This window comes from Scophthalmus maximus, chromosome 22 (genome assembly GCF_022379125.1).
Source record: "Scophthalmus maximus strain ysfricsl-2021 chromosome 22, ASM2237912v1, whole genome shotgun sequence".
NCBI classification, from domain to species: domain Eukaryota; kingdom Metazoa; phylum Chordata; class Actinopteri; order Pleuronectiformes; family Scophthalmidae; genus Scophthalmus; species Scophthalmus maximus.
This window is the reverse complement of record NC_061536.1, coordinates 8808864-8828292: the sequence shown is the minus strand read 5'-3', so window position 1 is coordinate 8828292 and position 19429 is coordinate 8808864. Positions and strand designations below refer to the sequence as shown.

General features: G+C 42.1%; 3 protein-coding genes across 4 annotated transcripts; 1 reads left to right on the top strand and 2 right to left on the bottom strand.

Moving 5' to 3' along the window:
- Window positions 1-4093: 4093 nt before the first annotated feature.
- Window positions 4094-7743, bottom strand: mrpl24 (mitochondrial ribosomal protein L24). 2 transcript variants are annotated; one of them, XM_035621196.2, is made up of 6 exons: window positions 7589-7743; window positions 7132-7323; window positions 6197-6292; window positions 5675-5778; window positions 5081-5211; window positions 4094-4479 (listed from the first exon to the last, which is right to left on the bottom strand). In XM_035621196.2, exons 2-6 carry the CDS (start codon window positions 7312-7314, stop codon window positions 4343-4345), a joined length of 651 nt encoding a protein of 216 aa, XP_035477089.1. In that variant the 5' UTR covers window positions 7315-7323; window positions 7589-7743; the 3' UTR covers window positions 4094-4342. The 2 variants fall into 2 exon arrangements, with proteins under 2 accessions (XP_035477089.1, XP_035477090.1); XM_035621197.2 differs by having other exon boundaries at window positions 7132-7318; window positions 7589-7739.
- Window positions 7744-8732: 989 nt separating this feature from the next.
- Window positions 8733-14378, bottom strand: LOC118292411 (hepatoma-derived growth factor). The gene is made up of 6 exons (XM_035621341.2): window positions 13906-14378; window positions 11906-11982; window positions 11468-11606; window positions 11199-11357; window positions 10918-11106; window positions 8733-10502 (listed from the first exon to the last, which is right to left on the bottom strand). Exons 1-6 carry the CDS (start codon window positions 13990-13992, stop codon window positions 10482-10484), a joined length of 672 nt encoding a protein of 223 aa, XP_035477234.1. The 5' UTR covers window positions 13993-14378; the 3' UTR covers window positions 8733-10481.
- A 191-nt stretch (window positions 14379-14569) lies between these two features.
- prcc (proline rich mitotic checkpoint control factor) lies at window positions 14570-19396 on the top strand. The gene is made up of 7 exons (XM_035621331.2): window positions 14570-15892; window positions 15999-16049; window positions 16385-16873; window positions 17307-17402; window positions 17596-17742; window positions 18005-18070; window positions 18439-19396. The coding sequence occupies exons 1-7, from the start codon at window positions 15587-15589 to the stop codon at window positions 18523-18525; spliced, it is 1242 nt and encodes a 413-aa protein (XP_035477224.1). The 5' UTR covers window positions 14570-15586; the 3' UTR covers window positions 18526-19396.
- The last annotated feature ends 33 nt before the right edge of the window (window positions 19397-19429 follow it).

Sequence of the window (19429 nt, the reverse complement as noted above, 5' to 3'; positions counted from 1 at the left end):
TGGAAAGTTGCAAAAATTGTGCAGAAGGTCTGCCAGGAGGCTGTTCACGGACTTATTAAGCATTTTATTTGTCATTTCATGGCTCATATTCTCAAAAAACTTCCAGTAATTCAAATGACCACAAACCAATTCTGGTCTTGGGGTTATTGTGCCCTGAGCAAGCAGCCAGCCTTGCCCTGTCAAAAATCAATACTGGTCCTGTCATCAAGTTTGCTGCTGCTGATGAAATCTGAGGTCATTATCGGTCACATGCAGTATGATTATAACTACGTACTTGGCTCATCGCTGGGTTTTTACCACCTGTTGTAACAGAGACACGCTGAAGACGAACAGGGTCAAGTGAGGTGTGGTATACCTGTGCCTTCTGCAGACGGGACTGAATGCCGCTTTGTAGTCGTCGTCCCGTGGCCCGGCAGCAGCAGGTGGTGCTGCAACACCTGAGGAATCTGACACCCACATACCAGCGGGACTGTCTGAGAAGGAAACGTCAAAAGCTCACAGAGCAGACAAGATCAGAGGGGGTGTGTGTCAGACCAACTGTAGCAGTGATGAACTGTCACCGTGACCCAGATTGATTCAGCTCCAGTCAGCAGTTACGTCCAGTGTAAGACATCATCCTCCCCGCTGCTGCCCTTGTCTTCAGCAGCAGGGTCGTGAGATGGCGGCCTGGGGGTCCTGACAAAATGTACCTTTCTGTGAACTAACGCAATCAACCGTTGTTTAGGGGGTCCCCATCTGCTCGGGCCCCCAGGCAATTGCCTGCGTTGCCCACCCTGTTGTAAACGCCCCCTGGCTCCATTTGACGAAGAAGTTCATGTGATGTGATCAAAAGCACCAGAACCGCTTCCAAATGAACCTTGTGGTTGAACAGTTTTCACACAAAAAAACGTACCTGCTCTAAGTGATGAGAATAAAAAAAAACAAGACTTTAAGTTTGATAATGTCCATAAAGATCAAATCTGATATAGAAAGTGAACCGTGTATAAGTGAAATAACAAATTTAAGTTACAGACCTTATGGAGAGAGGACATTTGGCCTGTCCTCACTTTCTGAAAAACAGTGATACAGGCCTGTCTGAGGGTTTAGACTTGAATTTGGGGTCGGAATTAGTCTTAGGTTAGGGAATGCATTACGTCTATGAGTATCCTCACAAAGGAAGACATACAATTTGTGTGTGTGACATAAAGTGGTGAATGTACATTTACTCACTAACTGTCGTTCAGTAAGGTTTGGAGGTACTTTACTCGGGTATATTGCTTTTCTGACACTCTACATTTAATGTAGTGTGGTTAAAATGACTTACCAGCTACACAAGCTTGAAGATAAAACATACTTCCATTCATCAGAATCAATATAACATAATACAATACAATAAACTGACCATAAAAATGTTTGGGTTAAGGAATTTAAGCCCAGAAGGGAAAAGTAAGGGCGGTCTTTTACTTTCTTTATAAGTTCCTAACTATAACGTAATGAGGTCTATATAAGAATCAGCTGGGAGCCAACTGAATTAGACCAAACACAGTTAAACATGCATGCAGGCCATTCCTCAGACCTGCATACAAGCTAACATTACATTTTCCAGCAGCCATCAAACAACCAGCCTATAATTAGACACTATCATTATATTGTAGCCGAGCTTAGATCATCAAATGAGTCAAGAGCAACGCTGAAATTTAGTTTAAATAAGTATCTTCAGATGTTCGGGAGATGTTTGAGCGATCGCAGATCCTTCGGGTTTCTGCAAAGAGAACGTGATGATGCCACATATCAGGCAGGGGTGAATTTGAAAAAAAATCGGGTTTTTAATGTAGCAGCAATAAACAGACAGTAACACCATTGTTGCCGAATTTGACTCTGACACATGCAGCCAACACCACCAGGTGGGATTCATTAGGTTACGTGGCGGAGCAGTAGATGTGACTCAGCTGAAACACAGAACACAGCCTGCACTTTATTTTTATGCATTCTTAATTCGACTTGAGTCATGTTCAGTGGTTGCATTTAACTGGGTTACCAGAATGGCTGTCAACTGACCACAGAGCAGACATTAGAGGATGGGCATTCTTGAAACTCACTGTACCTTGCACAAGTTGAGAAAATCTGTGCGTGTGTGCAAGCGGAAAAAGAAATGAGGACAAATGAAGCAACACAAAGGTTCCACTTCACCCAACGCCACACTTCACCTTGATGTGAATCCCAAACTGTAATCCATACAACACTCATGCAATGACAGGAAAGACGACAAGCCTCTGAATAATTTTTCCCTCCCATAAAAGCAAAACCTCAAACCCCTGTTTCCGCTGACTGGCTGCTTTTTTTTTTTTCCTTTCCTTCTTGGATGCAGTGTGGCAGAGACAAACTGGCAGGACGGACGGGGTGTGGGAAAGCTGCTCCGCTCCTCTTCCAAAACCAACCGCCTGACATGCTTTCTGCATGATGCTGCTGCACCGACCAGAAATTAGGGTATGGACTGCCACAGTGAAATTTTGACGCAACTGTTTTGTGACACATCATTTTTTTTTATTGTGCCGGGTGTCTGGGAACGAGGCTGGTTGCTTCTTGCAGCTGGAGATTGGGCGACAAGTTAAACTTCAGTCTTTCTGTAAATCAATACTCGTGGTTAACCGGCAAGGAAAGAAGAGACTTTATATACTTCCCAGTCCCACCTCCCTCGTTGATAAAAGAACAGCTGAGGATGATCTTAAAAAAAAGACTTGCTCTTTTATTGAGAGAAGTGGATAAAACTGGATATTTATAGGTACAGGTGGATATTTTAAGTGAAGTGAGTGTTGCTCACTGAAAAGTATAATTTAATCGGGCCCACAGCCAGAACTTTGGAAATTCGGAGGTCCAAATGTGCCCAAGTGAAACCCTACCCGTGAAATAATTAAATACTGAGCATAGCCACCAAGCTTGGGAAATTTGGACTAAATCATTTTAAGATTATTTTATTTTTTTGTAGATGTTTATCTCCCTACATGTTGGCCTGAATGCCTTTTCACACTCCCAGGATTGAAGTCTTTCACAGAATATTGAATACCTTTATATTTTATGTACAGTCCAAAAAGAATAAAACACATCTTGTTTAATAAGGAATAATAATAATAATAATAATATAAGAACATAACTGCTCCTGAGGATAATGAACTCAACAAATTCCCAGAAACTACATTGTGTGACGTTGAGCCCTGAATCTAATAGTGATGACTGAATTATTTATAATAATTAATTTTACACTGCTCTTTATCATTTCTTGTATTGACATTACAGATGTTACTGTAATGAACTGCAAGCTAATAAAATATGTCTTTAAGCTTGGTGTCCTCCGAATCAAAAAATTAAATCAGTGTGTGTGTGTACACGATACTTCTGAATCTCTCTCTCATGATGGCCTTTTTCATAGTAGCTAATAAATCCATATTTGTAACCTGATCCAACAAGAGACCACAGATCCCAGGAGTAAGTGCCAGTGTATAAAAAGTCAGATGAGGTCACTGCAGACTTTGTTGAAACTATCCCGTCTGTATAGTCTCCTCTGCGGCCCCTTCCCTCTCCACACTGTTTCCCAGACATGTTGGAAAGACAGACTCACAGGTTTTAGGTTTTGGAGAGCAGCATGTCTGGGCTTCTGTAAATTAATACGACTATTTTCAGCCTTATGAATGATTCAACCATTTCCATTAATAATCCTGCCAATACCAATGATTTCACTTGCACAGTCTTCCAGACTATATGCACGTAGTTTATTGTCTCAGGGACAGAAGTACTGCATTGTGCGAACACCAGAATTGACTGATGTTCTCCAGATGTTGGCTCTAATAACAACAATCTCATGTCACATCATCTTCGCCTTCACCATCTTTGCCTCACATACTTAATACTACCAATTCATATGTTCTGAATATTATTCAAACATTTGCAGGGATGTACATGCACAATTTGATGTTCTCTTCCCAAATTACTGCATGTTGTCATTTGATCAATCAAAGCCAAACCTGAAGTGAATAAAAATGCTTTTTCTGTATGACTCCCCTGTGGAGTCATACCTTGGGATTTTGTGAAGCACCTCAATTACAATACAAACCATTCATTAGTTTATGTGACATTTATTCACTATATTATAAAGAGAACACATTTCAGAAACATTAAAGGTACATGTCTGTTATCAACTGGGTTTATACAACTGTTTCACCTCAAAGCATTTTAACATAGCTATCATTACCTTAATAGTTGTGTATTACGTCTGTGTTTTACCGTCCAAGAGCCTAACTCATTCCGTCCTGACCCATTGTCCTCAGCACGACTTCCACCAAGGGGTGAGTGTCTCTGATTTCTGTGGTCAGTACCAGTAGGACTTTTTGTGCCGCCTTGGCTCCTCAATACCCATTTTCTCCATGACCTCTTCCTCCAGCGTTTTGAGAGATGGCACATATGTCTTGTCTAGAGTGTCTTCAGGACTCGTGTCTTTGGGGCCATCTTTGAGAGGAGAAAGAAAAACGGGTCAAATTGAGGTCACTGTCGGTCATAATTACATTTGCAAAATTTTGTAAATGTTTTTACAAAAGGTTCAGAGTTATTTGAACCGACTATAAAATCTCCTCTACAGTGTACAAATAAAGTAACTTGAACCAACAAAAAATCAGAATAACAGGGTTGATGTGTCATTGGAAGTACAAGTTGGAGGGTTGCTCAGTATATATTTTTTCCCACTGTAAAACAAAGACTCAAACTGCATCATCATGAAGCCTATTTTTTGGAATTTCAGGTCTGCACAGAGTGGAACAAAAAACAGATGGCTCTCATGTGCGGCCTGTTAACTATACATGGAATAAACTGCATCAGATTTGGGTCCTGACAAGAATACCTCTCCAATCAACACACACAAACACACACACACACACACACACACACACACACACACACACACACACACACACACACACACACACACACACACACACACACACACACACACACACACACACACACACACACACACACACACACACACACACACACACACACACACACACACACACACACACACACACACACACACACACACACACACACACACCTTTCCACTGCTCTGGCACGATGCCATCTCGTCGCTCCACGACAGGCTTAGGGAGGATTCGACCTGTCCTTACAGACACTCTGACTCTCTCACCCTCCTCAGTGAATTTCCACTCCACTTCTGTGGGCTTCCTGGAAGATAAATGTCAGTGTGTCAAAATCAGTCTGTTGAGATTCCAGTGATCAGCTAGATTTATCTGAATAGCACTGGACTGTATCTTGACTTTCAGAGGGAGTTTCAGGATTGTTGTCACGGGGCATTTGTTTAAATTATGGCGTGGAGAATAAATTAAATAAAAGACCAACTACACACAAACATTACAGATGCACGGTTCCGGTTCTGCTAGAAATGTCTTCCAGTTAAAAGGGAGTTTTGTCGCCAAGTGCTTGCTCATCGTGGGAACTGTTGGGTTTCTCTGTAATATTGTGAGGTCTCAACCTCACTATGTGAAGTGCCTTGAGATAATGTATGTTGTGATTTGGCGCTATACAACTGAATTGAATTGAATTTGACCCTTCTATTCAGCCATTGCTTAAGTTCTGAGATGGTTGCACACAACTATAGTCCTGGATTTTGTCGCAGGGCTCACCGTACCTGTCGGTGGGGTCAATGAGGGTGATGTCACGCAGCAGGAGGGGAGCCTCGGTGGCAATGTAGGTCCCACGATAATCTCCAGTAGCCCCAATATACCTGTGATGCTAACACACAAACAATACCTCACAGTTCTCCAACTCGGTGGTAGTAAAAAAGGCTATTCATGGTGCACTTTGTCAAGCTTGGACCTTAGACATATGGCTCCATCTGGTGGAGCTAAAAAGTAAATACATGAATTTTTACACTGGTAATCTAAATTAAAAAATTGTGAAAGTTAGTAATAACTTTCATTTTTTCGGGACATGGTTTCTTTATTATGTATGCTGAGAAAAAATACTTCAGGCAATACCGTGCTCACTCGGATACACAAATTAATGTACAAAAAGCAGATGAAACTGCTTCTAATCTTCTGGTTGGATCAACAGTGGGCTGATGAAGAATTAGTGGTTACAGGAGATATTTAAGTTAATGTTGTATAAGCAAAGTCTCTTCAGTTTTCCTTGAGAGAAACAACTTCCTTACTGTGTTCAGTCCCTCTAGGATAACCCAGTTTCTGTGTCGGAAGACTTGGATCACTTTTCCCTGCTTCCCTTTGTCCTTCCCTGCGAGAATCTCCACCTGAGAAGCAAAAGCAGATAATTAATTTGATGTCGAAGTAACATTTTTATTCATTCACCTCTTACTTTTATCAAGCCAGGTTTGGCCAGGAATGTAAAGAACACCAAAAAGATTGTAGTGACAATATAACTATCATCAGCTTGATTGCAAACGGTTGAAAAATTTTAAGTTAACTCAGTATTTAAAAGGTGCACTCATTCTTCTAAAAACTAGCTCCTATAAACGATGATGCTGAAAAATGAGGTGATATACTTGATTTAATATGTGTTATTCTAATCTGACCTGCACATTTTGATGGCTGCCCTGTCCAGTTCTGTGCCTCCTGTTCTGAATAAATGAACTTTTCCACAATTGCAGACTTGAGACTTGGACTTAAGTTACACTTCACAAATAGAAGTTCCTGCTCAAGACTCAACACGTGCCATCCAGATGTTGAAAGGTATGTCGTGAATACAGACAGATCTATCCTGTTATCAAACAATTGGGATCAATCTCAATAATATTCAGCACTGTGCAAAAGTTTAAGGTACAGATTGTCTAGATTCTTATCTATCACACAGTACCATCAGGGAGGCATCTGATTAGTCGCAAATTCATTCTGCAGCTAGACAACAAGCCAAAAACATACACAGTCATTATCATTAAGAACTATCATAAGGTGAACGAGGGGTCCTGCCACAGATGGTGTGACCCCCACAGGGTCCTGATCTCAACCCCATGGAGTCTGGTTTTGTAGGGATCACATGAGGAAAAAAAAACTGTGGCAAGATCTCCAAGATGCTTGAGGAAAACATAGTCTGTCAAGTACATTCAAAAACGGTGCACACGTGTTTACTCACCGTGTCCCCTCTGAGCACAGACCACTCGTGTGATGCCAACGGCTCCACAAACACCTTTCTCCTCTTCTTGCCCGGGGGATTCAACCTTTTGGCAGCCGCAGTCCACGGTCTGTTGGTGCCGTACCGGTAGTCCTTGGGCACAACCACCCTGGCCGCTATCGCCAGCAGAGTGGTCAGCCTCATTGTGCTGCACTGACAGAATGAATATCAGCGGGTTAGTAAAGCTTGTTGTTCAAAACGACGCAGTCTCCGCCGACAACACTCAATTCCACGCTAGGCTAACGTTAGCTTGCGGAGTAGCGATCATTGAACGTTTTGCTACTACAGGTAAACACACCACTGTGTCCTGAAACGAAACACGCGAAGAACTCAAATCGGACTGCTGCCTATCTCTTAGACTACAAAAGTAGTTGCTATAAAAGAAAACGGAGTGAGGGACACGCAAACATGATGTTACCTTCTGTTGATGTCAATGTCACATGCAGTAGTTTGCGCTGCTGACACACGTCCGGGATCGGCAGGCAGCGCCGCCTACTGGACGGGAGGGCAAGAACAGGCTTCACGCAGGCGCAGTTGCAAGAAGAGCTTGATTAGTGCGTAAGATAATTTATCTAGAGTCAGATATAGGCGTGGATATATTATATAGAACTGGATACCGGACCGCCGCTCAGCCTTGAAGCATTGTTTTCCAGTGGCCGCTTGTGGTACTGCAGCAACAAAATATATATCCTGAGGCCCAACAAGCATTTTTCCCACAGACCACAATTGTAAGAGTCGCATGTAAAACTGTTAACAGGACATTCCCAGCTATAAATACAGTCCTTTATTATTCTTTGTGTTTTATACTTTTAAACCACTGTCATGTGTCTCAGAACGAGGAAACCAAAGCGAAAAATGAATAAATTACACAAAGGCAACTGTTCTTTTTCACACGTCAACATATTAAGAATTGTGGTTCTTCACTTCATCACCACTGTTATGCATCCAAGTTATAACTGCCTGGTAAAGGAGTCACAGTATATTTTGAACACCCAGAGAGATCAAGTTTATTGCAAATCTGTTTATAAAAAAATGTAGAATGAAAAGGAGGACATCAATATTAAAACAAAAGCACAATAAGAAGTTTCAGTCTAGCACTTTATCTATATTGTTAAAAGGAGAAATGAGCATGGATTTATAATTCTGTATTACTCATACTCAACTGTTATATAACGCCAAATCTAGCTTTCAGCCACCTCAGCCTTAGGCCCCAGACCGAGCTGCAAGCAAATTATTTATGACAAGTGCACACACCCACATAAAAGGTGCTATTACATTTGTAACATGAATGAAAAATGGGATGTGAAATGAATTGGGCTAGTTTGGTTTAAAGTTCCCCCCTTGCATGAAATTTGATTTGACCCAGGGGTTTTTACGATGGGGTTTAGAAAGTTCTGTGACTCTAGGATATTTTTTTTGGAAAAGAAAAGTAAAGCACACAACCCCATTTAAACCCCCGCCGAATACAATGACTAAGATCTAATCTTTAGGTGCCAGAGAAAGTGGATAATCTACAACAAACAAACATGATTTATTAGTAATTAAAATGACAGAACAAGAGCTTTTTTTGTAATCAACTGGTTTATTAAATGGACTGGCAACTACAACAGTAAACTAAGCAGCAGATTAAGATGAATGGCAGCTTCCAAAAGTAACACAGAAAGCAAAACCAAGAATTACACTTACCAAATCATACCCTTGGAATTAACTGCAGATCTGAGTGGGGCATTTGAAATTGAATTGAAATCAGTGGTGTGGTGATAGATAGGTGTCCATCTTTAAAACAACAGCAAGAAATATTTTCACTTTCATGACCTGTGATTTCCCTTAAGTTTTTATTTGATAAACTATGGCCTCATGTTGCCAAATACACGACACTGAAGCAATGACTAGGACATCCAAGTAACATGGTGAAAAGGCCAAGAATTTAAAAGAAAAGAAAAAACAATCTTGCACCTTATAAATCACATATAGTGGAAAATAACAACACCACATATTAACCACATATTGATAAAGTTTGAACATGTCAAAACAAATGTTTGGATCAAACATCTTTAAAACATCACAACTTTGTTTCACAGCGAAAAAAATAATAAGACCACCGAAGTAGAACAGACCCAGGATCCAGTTTGGAGGGTCCGAAAAAGCAAAAAAGTCAAAAACTTGAGATTTACACATTGTTCACTCTACAGATTCTCTCTCAATTCAATTTCTCACAAAAACACTTTGTGTAGATCACAAGTTGGTATTAACAATGTCAACAATATATTTCAGAGCTGAAAAATATTTGGAACAACTTAGTACTGAATGCAACCATGTGTTCTTCACAATTACATGTCCAGTATCAACAAATGGCAGCGATAATGTGAGCTAAACAGGAAATTAAAACAACATGAGAGTTGAGTCGATGGATTTGAAAGAGTTTGACACAATTTCCAAAGAGAAAGACAACTATCAATTTCCCCCCTCAAAAATGCCGTCACTCCACCTCCACAAAAACGGAGCTCGGACACATCAACATTCAGGAATGTATTTCTGCTTTCAGTGATGCACATCAGTTAGAAGAAATTTACAGAGGCTCTTGCAAAGAAACTTTTTAAATCGTAAAATTGTTTACTTCTTAAACGGGGCTTACATGTTTAATACGTTCAAAAGCCAAGTAGGCCATATGTGGGATCCTGTAAAATTAATCACGTAATTTGGTCACATGCAATGAAGCATACTACAATGGGGCAGTGAAAAAGGTGCAAATCATAAATCCTACGAGTGACTAAATGATTCAGATGAGGCTGAGACATGTAATTCATGAACTAAAGCTGAGAGCATGGGTGACATTTTGTTCTTTTTTATTCCTGTACAAGATCTACGTTTTAAAACCACCAAACAGGAACCATTGTCAGATAATTGCTGCTTAAATGTTTTCATTTTTTAAATTTCCTTTACTTTATTTTCAGTGTTTATTCCCTCTAAATGAAAAAAGAAAATGTTTTGACACCTAGCATTTAGTCTTTGTAATTATGTAATTGCACTTAGAAATAAAAAATATATACACACCAAAATCCCATTTATAAATGAGCCTTAAAGTGCTCAGTTCAATTGTTTGAAATCAGATTAGCAAACTTTTTTAATCCCTGGGATATATGATATCCCAAAAATGGTAAATGAGGATTTGCTTTTCTCTCAATACAAACACTTAGGCTTTTTAAAATTTTCCTATGAATTAAACAGCTGAGATGTGGCATCCTGCAGGGAACCGCATTGACGCTTCAATTCCAAGCGTCAACGGTTCTTGGTTTTCTTCTGAGTGGATGTTAAGCACTACCTGTCACAGGCTGCAGACAGAAGAGTCGAGAGCAATTAGGAATTGTAACATGTTTCCAGCTTTAAGACCAGCACATTGGTTGCAATTAATATCTTTCAGAGAAAATGTATAGTACAATTCGTTACATCTGGATTTGCTCAAAACGAGCAGATGAAAGTAATTGAAGGTTGTTTTGTTTTTTTAAATGAAGATAATCCTTCAAAAAGCTGTATTATACTGATCACTATACATTTATATATTAACAACAGCACGTTGGGTCTTTTGTTGCCTTCATGTTGCTAGTTTCTTCATATGTTTATACTGCCTCTGTTAAAAGTGCCCATATTATGCTTTTTGGGTTATCCCCATTTCCTTCCAACAACCTGTTAATGGTTCAAAACACTGGAGTTAGTTAGTTGAGAGTTAGCAGGCAGGCAAAGTCTCACCTTATCTGCTGTTAGCTGGCCTCCTGCTGGAGCCTTTTCCTGGGCCTCTGGTTTTGACTCGCTCTGTGAAGAGGGAGCAGTCGCCTTGGGCCCAGCCACATCGTTGAGCTTGGCCTCCGAGTTAGACTTGCTGCCGTCTACTTTAGTGTCACCTTCCACTCCTGTATCCTTCGGCCGCTTCGGAGAGGCCTACCGAAAGTTTGAGGAAGTGTCAGAGAGACAGAACCGACTATGATGCTCACCACTTTGGACTGTGTACAACTGACCGGCTCAAAGCTCACCTCTGTGGAATCCTCCGCTTTTCGCTTGCCTCCTCCCCTCTCGTTCTTCTCGTCAATGACCAGGGCCCCTTCATCCTCATCACTGCTGCCCTCGGCATCAGCTTTCTCTGAACTACCTTCATCTACTGCTCCTTCAGATGCGTTATCCTTCTTCGATGACTAAAGGCAGGGATTAAAATATTAACGAAAGTAAAGAAAAGCTTCAAAGTTAACAAAGAGACACTTGTTGATTAGTGCAACAAGTGGCTCTATCCTACAAATCCACCCACCTCGTAGTCTTCATGCGTGACGGTGGGGTTGTTCTCGATCTCCCAGAGTCCCTCAGCAAAGCCTTTCCTCTTGTTTGATTTCCCAAACTTCTCCTTACATTCATCATACGAGAACAAATCCTTGGCCCCCAGGAACGCCCTTTAATGGGGTCAAAAAGGGACTCAGTATTTTTTTCTTAATTTGTACACCCACCCTGTCAAGTACACAATTAGTGTCTATTGTGACATTTGAATGAATGGTATAACGTCACATTAATTCCTTGCTTGATCTACATAAATTCATCAGTGACGATTCTGGCCAGAAGAAGATAACTCGTCCATGGAAAATTTTGATTCAATGTATAAATACATCCAAAAATAAATATATATATGTTAGAAGTAACAAAAGCATGCTTTTGTACAACTCACACCAATAACTTGTATTTACTTAATACTTACGTCTCATGTGTTCCAAAAAAGAACACCTGGTATTTGTTTGAAGGCGACTTCACTGCTCCTTCAGGTAACTCATCAATCTGTGAATTAAGAACACACCTCTTTACAAAAAAGGACGCTGATGAATCCATAAGTCCTCTTAAATTATTATGAAGTAAAATACAAGGCTAAAGCAGATTCTAATACTGACGACATGACAAAAACATGAACTCAATATCACTGACATATGAAAGGAGCTCACTTGAATTCTGACTGATATAAAAAAAACACTTTTGGAAAACATACGCCGCGATTCACAGCTGAGACATATGTATATTCACTTTTAAAGTTCAGCCAGAACTGATTATTTTCATTATTGATTAATCTGTTGACTTTTCATACCAATTAATTACATTGTCAAAATAAATAAATTAATAACAATAATGAAAATGGTAAGTTTGGTTGATTGTTAGACCAATTCATGAAATCAAATTAATATATACATATCTAATTTATGATGATAAGAGCAGCAAAACCTCATGTTTAGGCAGGTTGAAGCGTATTTGGTTCTTTTCGTTGATTAATGACTTCAACAGTCAGTTGATTATCAAGATTGTTGACGGCTCCCTTTCTGTAAAGTGACTAATGAATCAACATTTGGGCTCCGAAATTCTGTAGTGGTCTTACAAGAGTGGAGTGTCATGCAGCAGCACCACAGACTTATTTTAGCCTGATGAGGTCTTTCTGGCGACTGCACAATCCCCTCTGGTTCAACAACCCAATTCTCACAATTAAGCAGTGCACCGTTTGCCTCTGCCAGACAGGCCGCTTGGCATTCCCCGATAGGGCCACTGTGTCGGGAGAGGTGGGGCACGGCCTGTGGCCTGCTGTGATGGGGGCAAGGCTGATAACGCCGGGGGGGGAAAGGGAGGGAAGAGGGCCCAGACCTGTGTAGGAATTCACTTCATTATGTGGGCTGACTACACAAATTCAATTCTTTACATTTAGCGGCTCTTTGAACAAACCAAGTGTTGACACCGAACACAGATTTGATCTGGAGGCAATTCATTCCTTTTTCAACGGTGCAGGACAGCTGTGGCTGGGGATTGCTCTAGAGCAGTGTCGTGCGACTCCCAATGTGTTTCTGTCGCTTCTGGATCTTGAACCGTCCCTCACTTTGAGGGATCGCTCCCCTCGACCTCTCAGCGGGGTTCCACTCGTTTCAGAGGACAACTACTTGAAAGTTCACATCTCACATCGAACTGAATGACTGGGAAACACACGACAACAACGGTGTGTCCATGCACCGGGCAGACATTGTTATTATTATTATTATTATTATTATTATGGTATGCCGTTTCAATTGATCTGGACCAAATGTTAACGCAATGGAAGTGACTTTAAGGGGACGTGCAGAAGCACCTTTAACCTATGACAACAAGTGTGGGCTGATGGGCATGTTCACCTGGGTACCACAACATACGGGCAGCGTTGTAATGCAACGGTGCATTTAAGCGTATTGACAATCTAGCTAAGCGCGGGGCTGGCGTCGTGTCACTTGACGGTGATGTCTGCGAGTGTCGGTGACCGACAGGGCCGTTATGTGACAGAGCTGACGGTCTGTTCAACCACTGGCGGGGTCGTGGCTCACGGTGAACATTAGCCGACCAGGCCCCTCGGGGGACCGGGCTGGCACATGAGACAACCCCGCTTCACGTAGAAGAGAGGAGCCGCTAGCTAACAGTATTCACATTTGGTCCGCCGGTCCGGTCGGGCCGACACGACGGATCGCGCCGAAAGAAACGCGGAAACTGTGCGCGGCACAAGAGTCCGCGCGGTGCGCTAGCCGTGCGCGGATGCTAGGCAACGTTAGCTAACGCGACCGAGCTAGGCTAACTCATGGTGGCTAACAGCGTTTAGGCCTCGCAGGTAAACGGGCGACGGGAGCGGGCGGCGATCGCGGACCGACGTGGAAGAGCGAGCCTAAGGAGCTGGAAGCGAGGAACGTAACATCGGCCGCTTACCCTCGCAGGCCAGTGTGGATACCCCTTCATCTTGGCGAAGACGAGATCTCCGGGTTTGTATTCCTTTTGCCTGTTGGACCTCGGCATGTTTCTTGCAGAAATAGCTCGCTGCGTCGGATTATGCGTGACACACTAACACAGACACACACACACACACACACACACACACACACAGCGGTGGTACAGAACCCGGGATCGGTGAACACCTGCAACGACCGAGCCAAGCGTCGGTTCGCCAAATGAAACCAGGCGGAGCAGAGAAAAAAAAAGCTGGAGCGAAAAACGCGACGGACGGACGGACGGACGACCTTTTCTTTTTTTCTCTTTTTTTTCTTCTTTCTCTTCGCTGATTCTGTGGGATGTTAGCACGACCGGCGAGAGCAATTCCGTTCAGATGCACGTTTGAGTAACGTTTTACGTAAACGCTGTTACTGTTTGGTTTACGCGCTTTCCCTCCTCCTCGGACTGGGGTTTGAAATTGAAACCCGCTTCCCTCTGTGTCGACGCGCCTCCAGAACCTGATGAAGCCGCACAGTTAGCGCCCCTACTGGCTCATGATGGGAATCACTCACGTAGAACATAACCACCGAAAGAGCAGTCGGTAAATTATTTATTGCCTTCATATGTGGTGAAGGGTAATTTTTTGAAAAGGAAATTCTGTTTAGTTAAACATTTCCCCCCTATTGCCTTCGGTCCAAAGGACTAATAGGGCTTCATTTGCAATGGCCGAATGAAGTTGCTAGGATGCTACCCCCCTGGGCAAAAATGAGCTGTTGGGGCCCCAATAACCCCCTCTTTCCTCCCACTACTTAATATACTTAAAAGGGCCTGTACCTAGAAATCTAGTCAATAGCCTTTGGCTCACCCACTTCACTCATGCGTTATCCAGTCATGTTTATTTACCAAACGTGAATTTATAGCATTGGTGAATCAGAGAATCGAAAAGAGTGTTTTATAGAATAATAGACCGAGTTGTTAGGAAGGGGCCACGTGAAGTTTAAGTCTGAGATTAATTTTAATTATTTTAAGAGATTCCTCTGAATAAAGTCGTTTTGGGGGGGTTCAATTTACGGATTTAAACTTTTCAGATGCTGTAAATTGATGTAGATGCACACTCGGCCCCTTGGGGCGGTAAACTATTTTCCGCCTGAAAATAAACAGACGAAGAAGAAAATGCTGCGCAGGAAGCTGCGCAGTTGCTTCGACTTCGGTCATGAATGATGGAGACGAATGTTTTGATGGAGTCTAGGGACTAAACTGGATATATTTGTTGGTGTAACACCACACTGCAGTCGCCGTTTTAGCGGTTTAAAAACACTCCTGCTGCATCAACCGATGTGCATCAACAGTTGTAGACTGATTTAATCTGACTGAGCAAGAAGTGGTCGGTTAACGAATATCGTTTACAGCGGCGGCCTAGCTAACATTTTAGCTAGCGCCGTGAAGTTTTTTGTTAGCCCTCCTTCAACCTGCGGTGTTGTCCACGACACTACACCTCCACCTGGGATTATTCCATCACCACTGTGGCTAGATTGACGAGAGATTGTCGTACCTCTTAATTGACTTCAGTTCCTCGCAAAGCCAAGTGTGAGTACGGCGCCTTGAGAGCAGATCGAGTGGAAGTGGTTACCCATGTCCACGAGCTACTGCAGAGTAATACTCTTTGATAACCTCAGCAAACATGTCTTTGGTCGCCTATGGTAGCAGCGATGAGAGTGACTCCGAGGGGACCTCTGCCGCACCGCAGAGCAAAGTCGGCGCAGGTGGGCTCTTCTCACTCCTGCCTGCTCCGAAAAAGTCTGCGTCGACAGGCGGAAGCGATGGACCACGCAAGGAGACAAGAACGAATCCTTCGGCGCGGGACGCCTCGTCAAACGACGACCTAGATACGCTGCCATCTAAAGGAGGCTTGTTATCCAGTCTGCCGAGGCCGAAGAAGCGAACGGAGCCCGTCAAGATCACCGTGCCACAGATCCAGAGACGGGATGTGAGTGCTGAGGCTGATCGACCCGTTTGCTCATTCATATCACAGCTCCTCTCATATGTAATCTGTTTGTAATTCACAATTGAATGTGCGTGTTTCTTGTCCATAGTCAGACTCCGATGATGATGATGAACCAGCGAAGAAGAAACTACAACCTCAGGTAAAAAAAATTAAAAAATCTCCGTGACTATCCCAGATTATACGTGAGTAATGTAGCTGTCATCTCTGACCTCACAATCACGTTTGGATTGTGTATATATATGTTATATAATTTATGTCTGACACAATCACTAGAGTTTAACAAACATCCATAATGTTTTGTTCATGCCAGCCTAGATTTGACTCTTCTACCTCCCTCTTGTGTGTCTCAGTCTCAGGATAAAAATAGAAGATAGAGGAACTCTGTGACACAGAAAAATGATTATATAATCCCATAATAGACCAATAGTGATTCCCTTAATTCACACGTCCCCTTTCTTTCCATATCTTCACCAGGGTGCCGGCACGGGCCTGTCTGCCCTTCTACCGCAACCCAAAAACCTGACGGTGAAGGAAACGGCCAGAACCCTGATTCCACACACACTCACCAAACGGCAAGAACCCAAAGGAGCCAAGCCTGGAGCACCCGCTCGGGCTCTGGTTGGCTCCAGCGCGTCTCCCTCTGCTATCAAAGCCGCAGCAAAGTCGGCGGCCCTGCAGCTGGCTCGACAAATAGCCGCTGACGACCAAGATAATGAGGAGGACATAACCCCACAGAACTACTTCTCCCTAGGCGACAGCCCCCAGCCCCTTCCCGCAGTCATCTCTAGCTTGGACCCTGAGCCAGGAGCCACGGCAGAGCCTCCTTCTATAACACCTGATGATGAGCCTGGTCAGTCGGACGCCCCTCTTGACTTTGGGGGCAGCCAAGAGGGAGCCGGTGCATGGGGAGGTCAATATTCTCAGTATCCCCAGCCCATGACAGCCCCAGAGGCTTTCCCTCAGGTAATCGGCACGTGTCCAGTTGCTTATAACCTTATGACCGATATCAGAATGGCTTTAGACTCAGATTCCACGCTTCTCCAGCTGGCAAGACCTTATTAGAACATGTTTAAGGACACGTCAATTCAGTTGCTTGGAAGAGCTAGATTGTCGAATTAAGAGTCTGCTAATAAGATCTGAGTGCAGTCATGGAAACTTTGACTGCTAAGACGTAAGATGCGTGTCTTTGCACTTTATTTATTCCCATAGCACAGATGATAATGTGACACATTCAATGATACAATTTCCCCTTTAAATGCATTAATGATACAATATGAATATTCAGGGCCATATACATGAATTAGCATTTATATCCTCTGGCCTGCTTACTGATATGTTTACACCAAACAATCACTGTGTGAGTGACAACTCACAAACATTTATTTTCCTTGTGCAGGATTACTATTCTGAGTCATACTATCAAGATCCTGACCCCCCATTGTCAGAGGAGATTGAAGAGCCTGGACAATCTGCCATGTTTGATGATGAAGCGGTAAGATGTGCACGGCTTTTTCCCCTCAATTTTTTTTTTCTGTGAAGAAATAATACTATTGCATACTTGGTTGGTTTGTCTTTTTTATTCTCTAAATTTAAGTTTGGCAATTGCCCCTATTTTTGATTTAAAAAAATGTGAAATGGGGCTGCGCCATTGTGACTCAATGAGCCTCTTCTCCCCTTTACTCCAGTTCATGCGGCTGCAGGGGAAAAGAAACCGAGGCAAAGAGGAGGTGAAGTTTCTGGAGATCAAGGGAGACGACCAGCTGAGTAGCAACCAGCAGTGGATGACCAAGAACATGACAGAAGAGAAGCAGAACCGCAAGTCCTTCAGCAAGGTGATCTGATCTCTGTCTTATTGGGGTGGTAGCTGTAAGAAAGTACAGCTTTCTTCAGTTGACTTTTGAGGTTTCGAACAAAAAGAAAATGCAAATGGTCTTTACATTTAATAAGCTGTTACAGGTTTCATGTCAAGTCAAAAAGCCTAAACATACATGTAGGTTTCACCAGGTGAACACAAGCTCATAGACACATTAACATTATTTTAAGCAGCACTAGTTTTGTATTGTAATTTAATGTAACTTGTACTTTTTCCTGCAGAAAAAAGGAGAACAACCTACAGGACAACAGCGACGCAAGCACCAGATAACATATCTCATTCACCAGGTCAGTGATGCTAAAGCTGAAATAATACTTTCTGCATTTCTGTGACGTGAAGTTTATCACGTGATCATGTCTGCGCTCATGTCTGTTCAGACGTAAATCAGGACTACGCCTTCTTTTTGTTAGCTGAGAAAAGTCAGTGATGCCTTTGAGTTGCTTCAATAACGTAAACCCAAAGATAATATATTGTATCTAAAGCAAGTTGAACTCATAAATGATTTTTCAGCTGGTTTTGAAGGAGATACACAGCAGGGTGGAAGTCAGAAATTCTCGATCAACATACCAAAAATTTCTATTTGAAAGGCATTAATTTTATGACTTTTACTTTTCCAAAAACTTCTGAATTAATAATTTTACTCTTTCTTTCCCAGGCAAAGGAACGTGAGCTGGAGCTGAAGAACAGCTGGGCGGATAACAAGTTAACCCGCCGGCAGACCCAGGCCAAATATGGTTTCTAAATGTCACACTGTGTGGACTCAATGGTGGCTCACCAAAACGCCGGATCAGAAAGTAGAATAGAGATTCACAGATTTCCCAAACAAAGAAGTGGTTGTGTTTTGGGGGTGTATATCCTAATACAGATTTTTCCTCTTGCCCATCATGCATTTTTGTTGAACTGTTAATATTCAATAGTTGTTTTGATCAACTGTTTGATAAGGTGTAACTCCCACTTCAGAACTGAAGTTAACAGCAGTGAAACTCTCCTTTGACTGTATTTTACCATAAATAAACTGGCACTATACCTACATACTGTACAACAGTGTTTTTAAGGTCAGTCAGTGGTAGAGAGGATGTTATGTGACTGAAATGACCATTACAAATGTTTTCTTTTGAATGTGTATGCTTCCTGACCATTAACATTAATGAATGACAACTTTTTTTCTGGTGAAGTCCCTATAGAAAAAGCTTGGTTCTCTGGCGATCATAGTCATTAGAAGGCTGTGAAAAAATATACGTTCATAAATATATATTTATACACTGAATCAACAACTTTGAAGGGAAAAATAATGTTGGAAGACAAACAAGTTGATTTGCTTGTAAAAGTTGTTCATATCTATTCTGTGGCCATTACTACTTATATTCCTGGTTATGTTTCTTTATCTTCATAAATTGCCAGAGAACCAAACGTGCATTTCTACTCCAGGTTCTGGCGATTCTGGTGTCAGAATGAATTTTTGGAATATGTGTAGGCTCATCCTCTGCCAGTGTGCCAGAATGTTTTAAACGAGCGGATTACTTTTGTTTAGGGAAAGACCTTTTGTTTACCTTTGTTATGAGTGTTGTGCAGTTAAGATTGGTCAATAAATATTTTGCTTTCCTGGCTCTGTACCTTTGATAGCCACCGGACAGATTTATTATTTT

Bases quoted from the DNA above. Each gene is read 5' to 3' on its own strand.
- mrpl24 (XM_035621196.2), bottom strand. From the start codon at position 7,314: ATGAGGCTGACCACTCTGCTGGCGATAGCGGCCAGGGTGGTTGTGCCC. The intron at 6,293-7,131 runs GTGAGTAAACAC...TTTGCTTCTCAG, and splicing joins CTGTGCTCAGAGGGGACACG to GTGGAGATTCTCGCAGGGAA. The intron at 5,779-6,196 runs GTAAGGAAGTTG...TTTGTGTGTTAG, and splicing joins TCCTAGAGGGACTGAACACA to CATCACAGGTATATTGGGGC.
- LOC118292411 (XM_035621341.2), bottom strand. From the start codon at position 13,992: ATGCCGAGGTCCAACAGGCAAAAGGAATACAAACCCGGAGATCTCGTC. The intron at 11,983-13,905 runs GTAAGCGGCCGA...CTTAATTCACAG, and splicing joins ATCCACACTGGCCTGCGAGG to ATTGATGAGTTACCTGAAGG. The intron at 11,358-11,467 runs GTGGGTGGATTT...CCCTGCCTTTAG, and splicing joins TCACGCATGAAGACTACGAG to TCATCGAAGAAGGATAACGC.
- prcc (XM_035621331.2), top strand. From the start codon at position 15,587: ATGTCTTTGGTCGCCTATGGTAGCAGCGATGAGAGTGACTCCGAGGGG. The intron at 15,893-15,998 runs GTGAGTGCTGAG...TCTTGTCCATAG, and splicing joins CACAGATCCAGAGACGGGAT to TCAGACTCCGATGATGATGA. The intron at 17,743-18,004 runs GTGATCTGATCT...TTTTTCCTGCAG, and splicing joins ACCGCAAGTCCTTCAGCAAG to AAAAAAGGAGAACAACCTAC.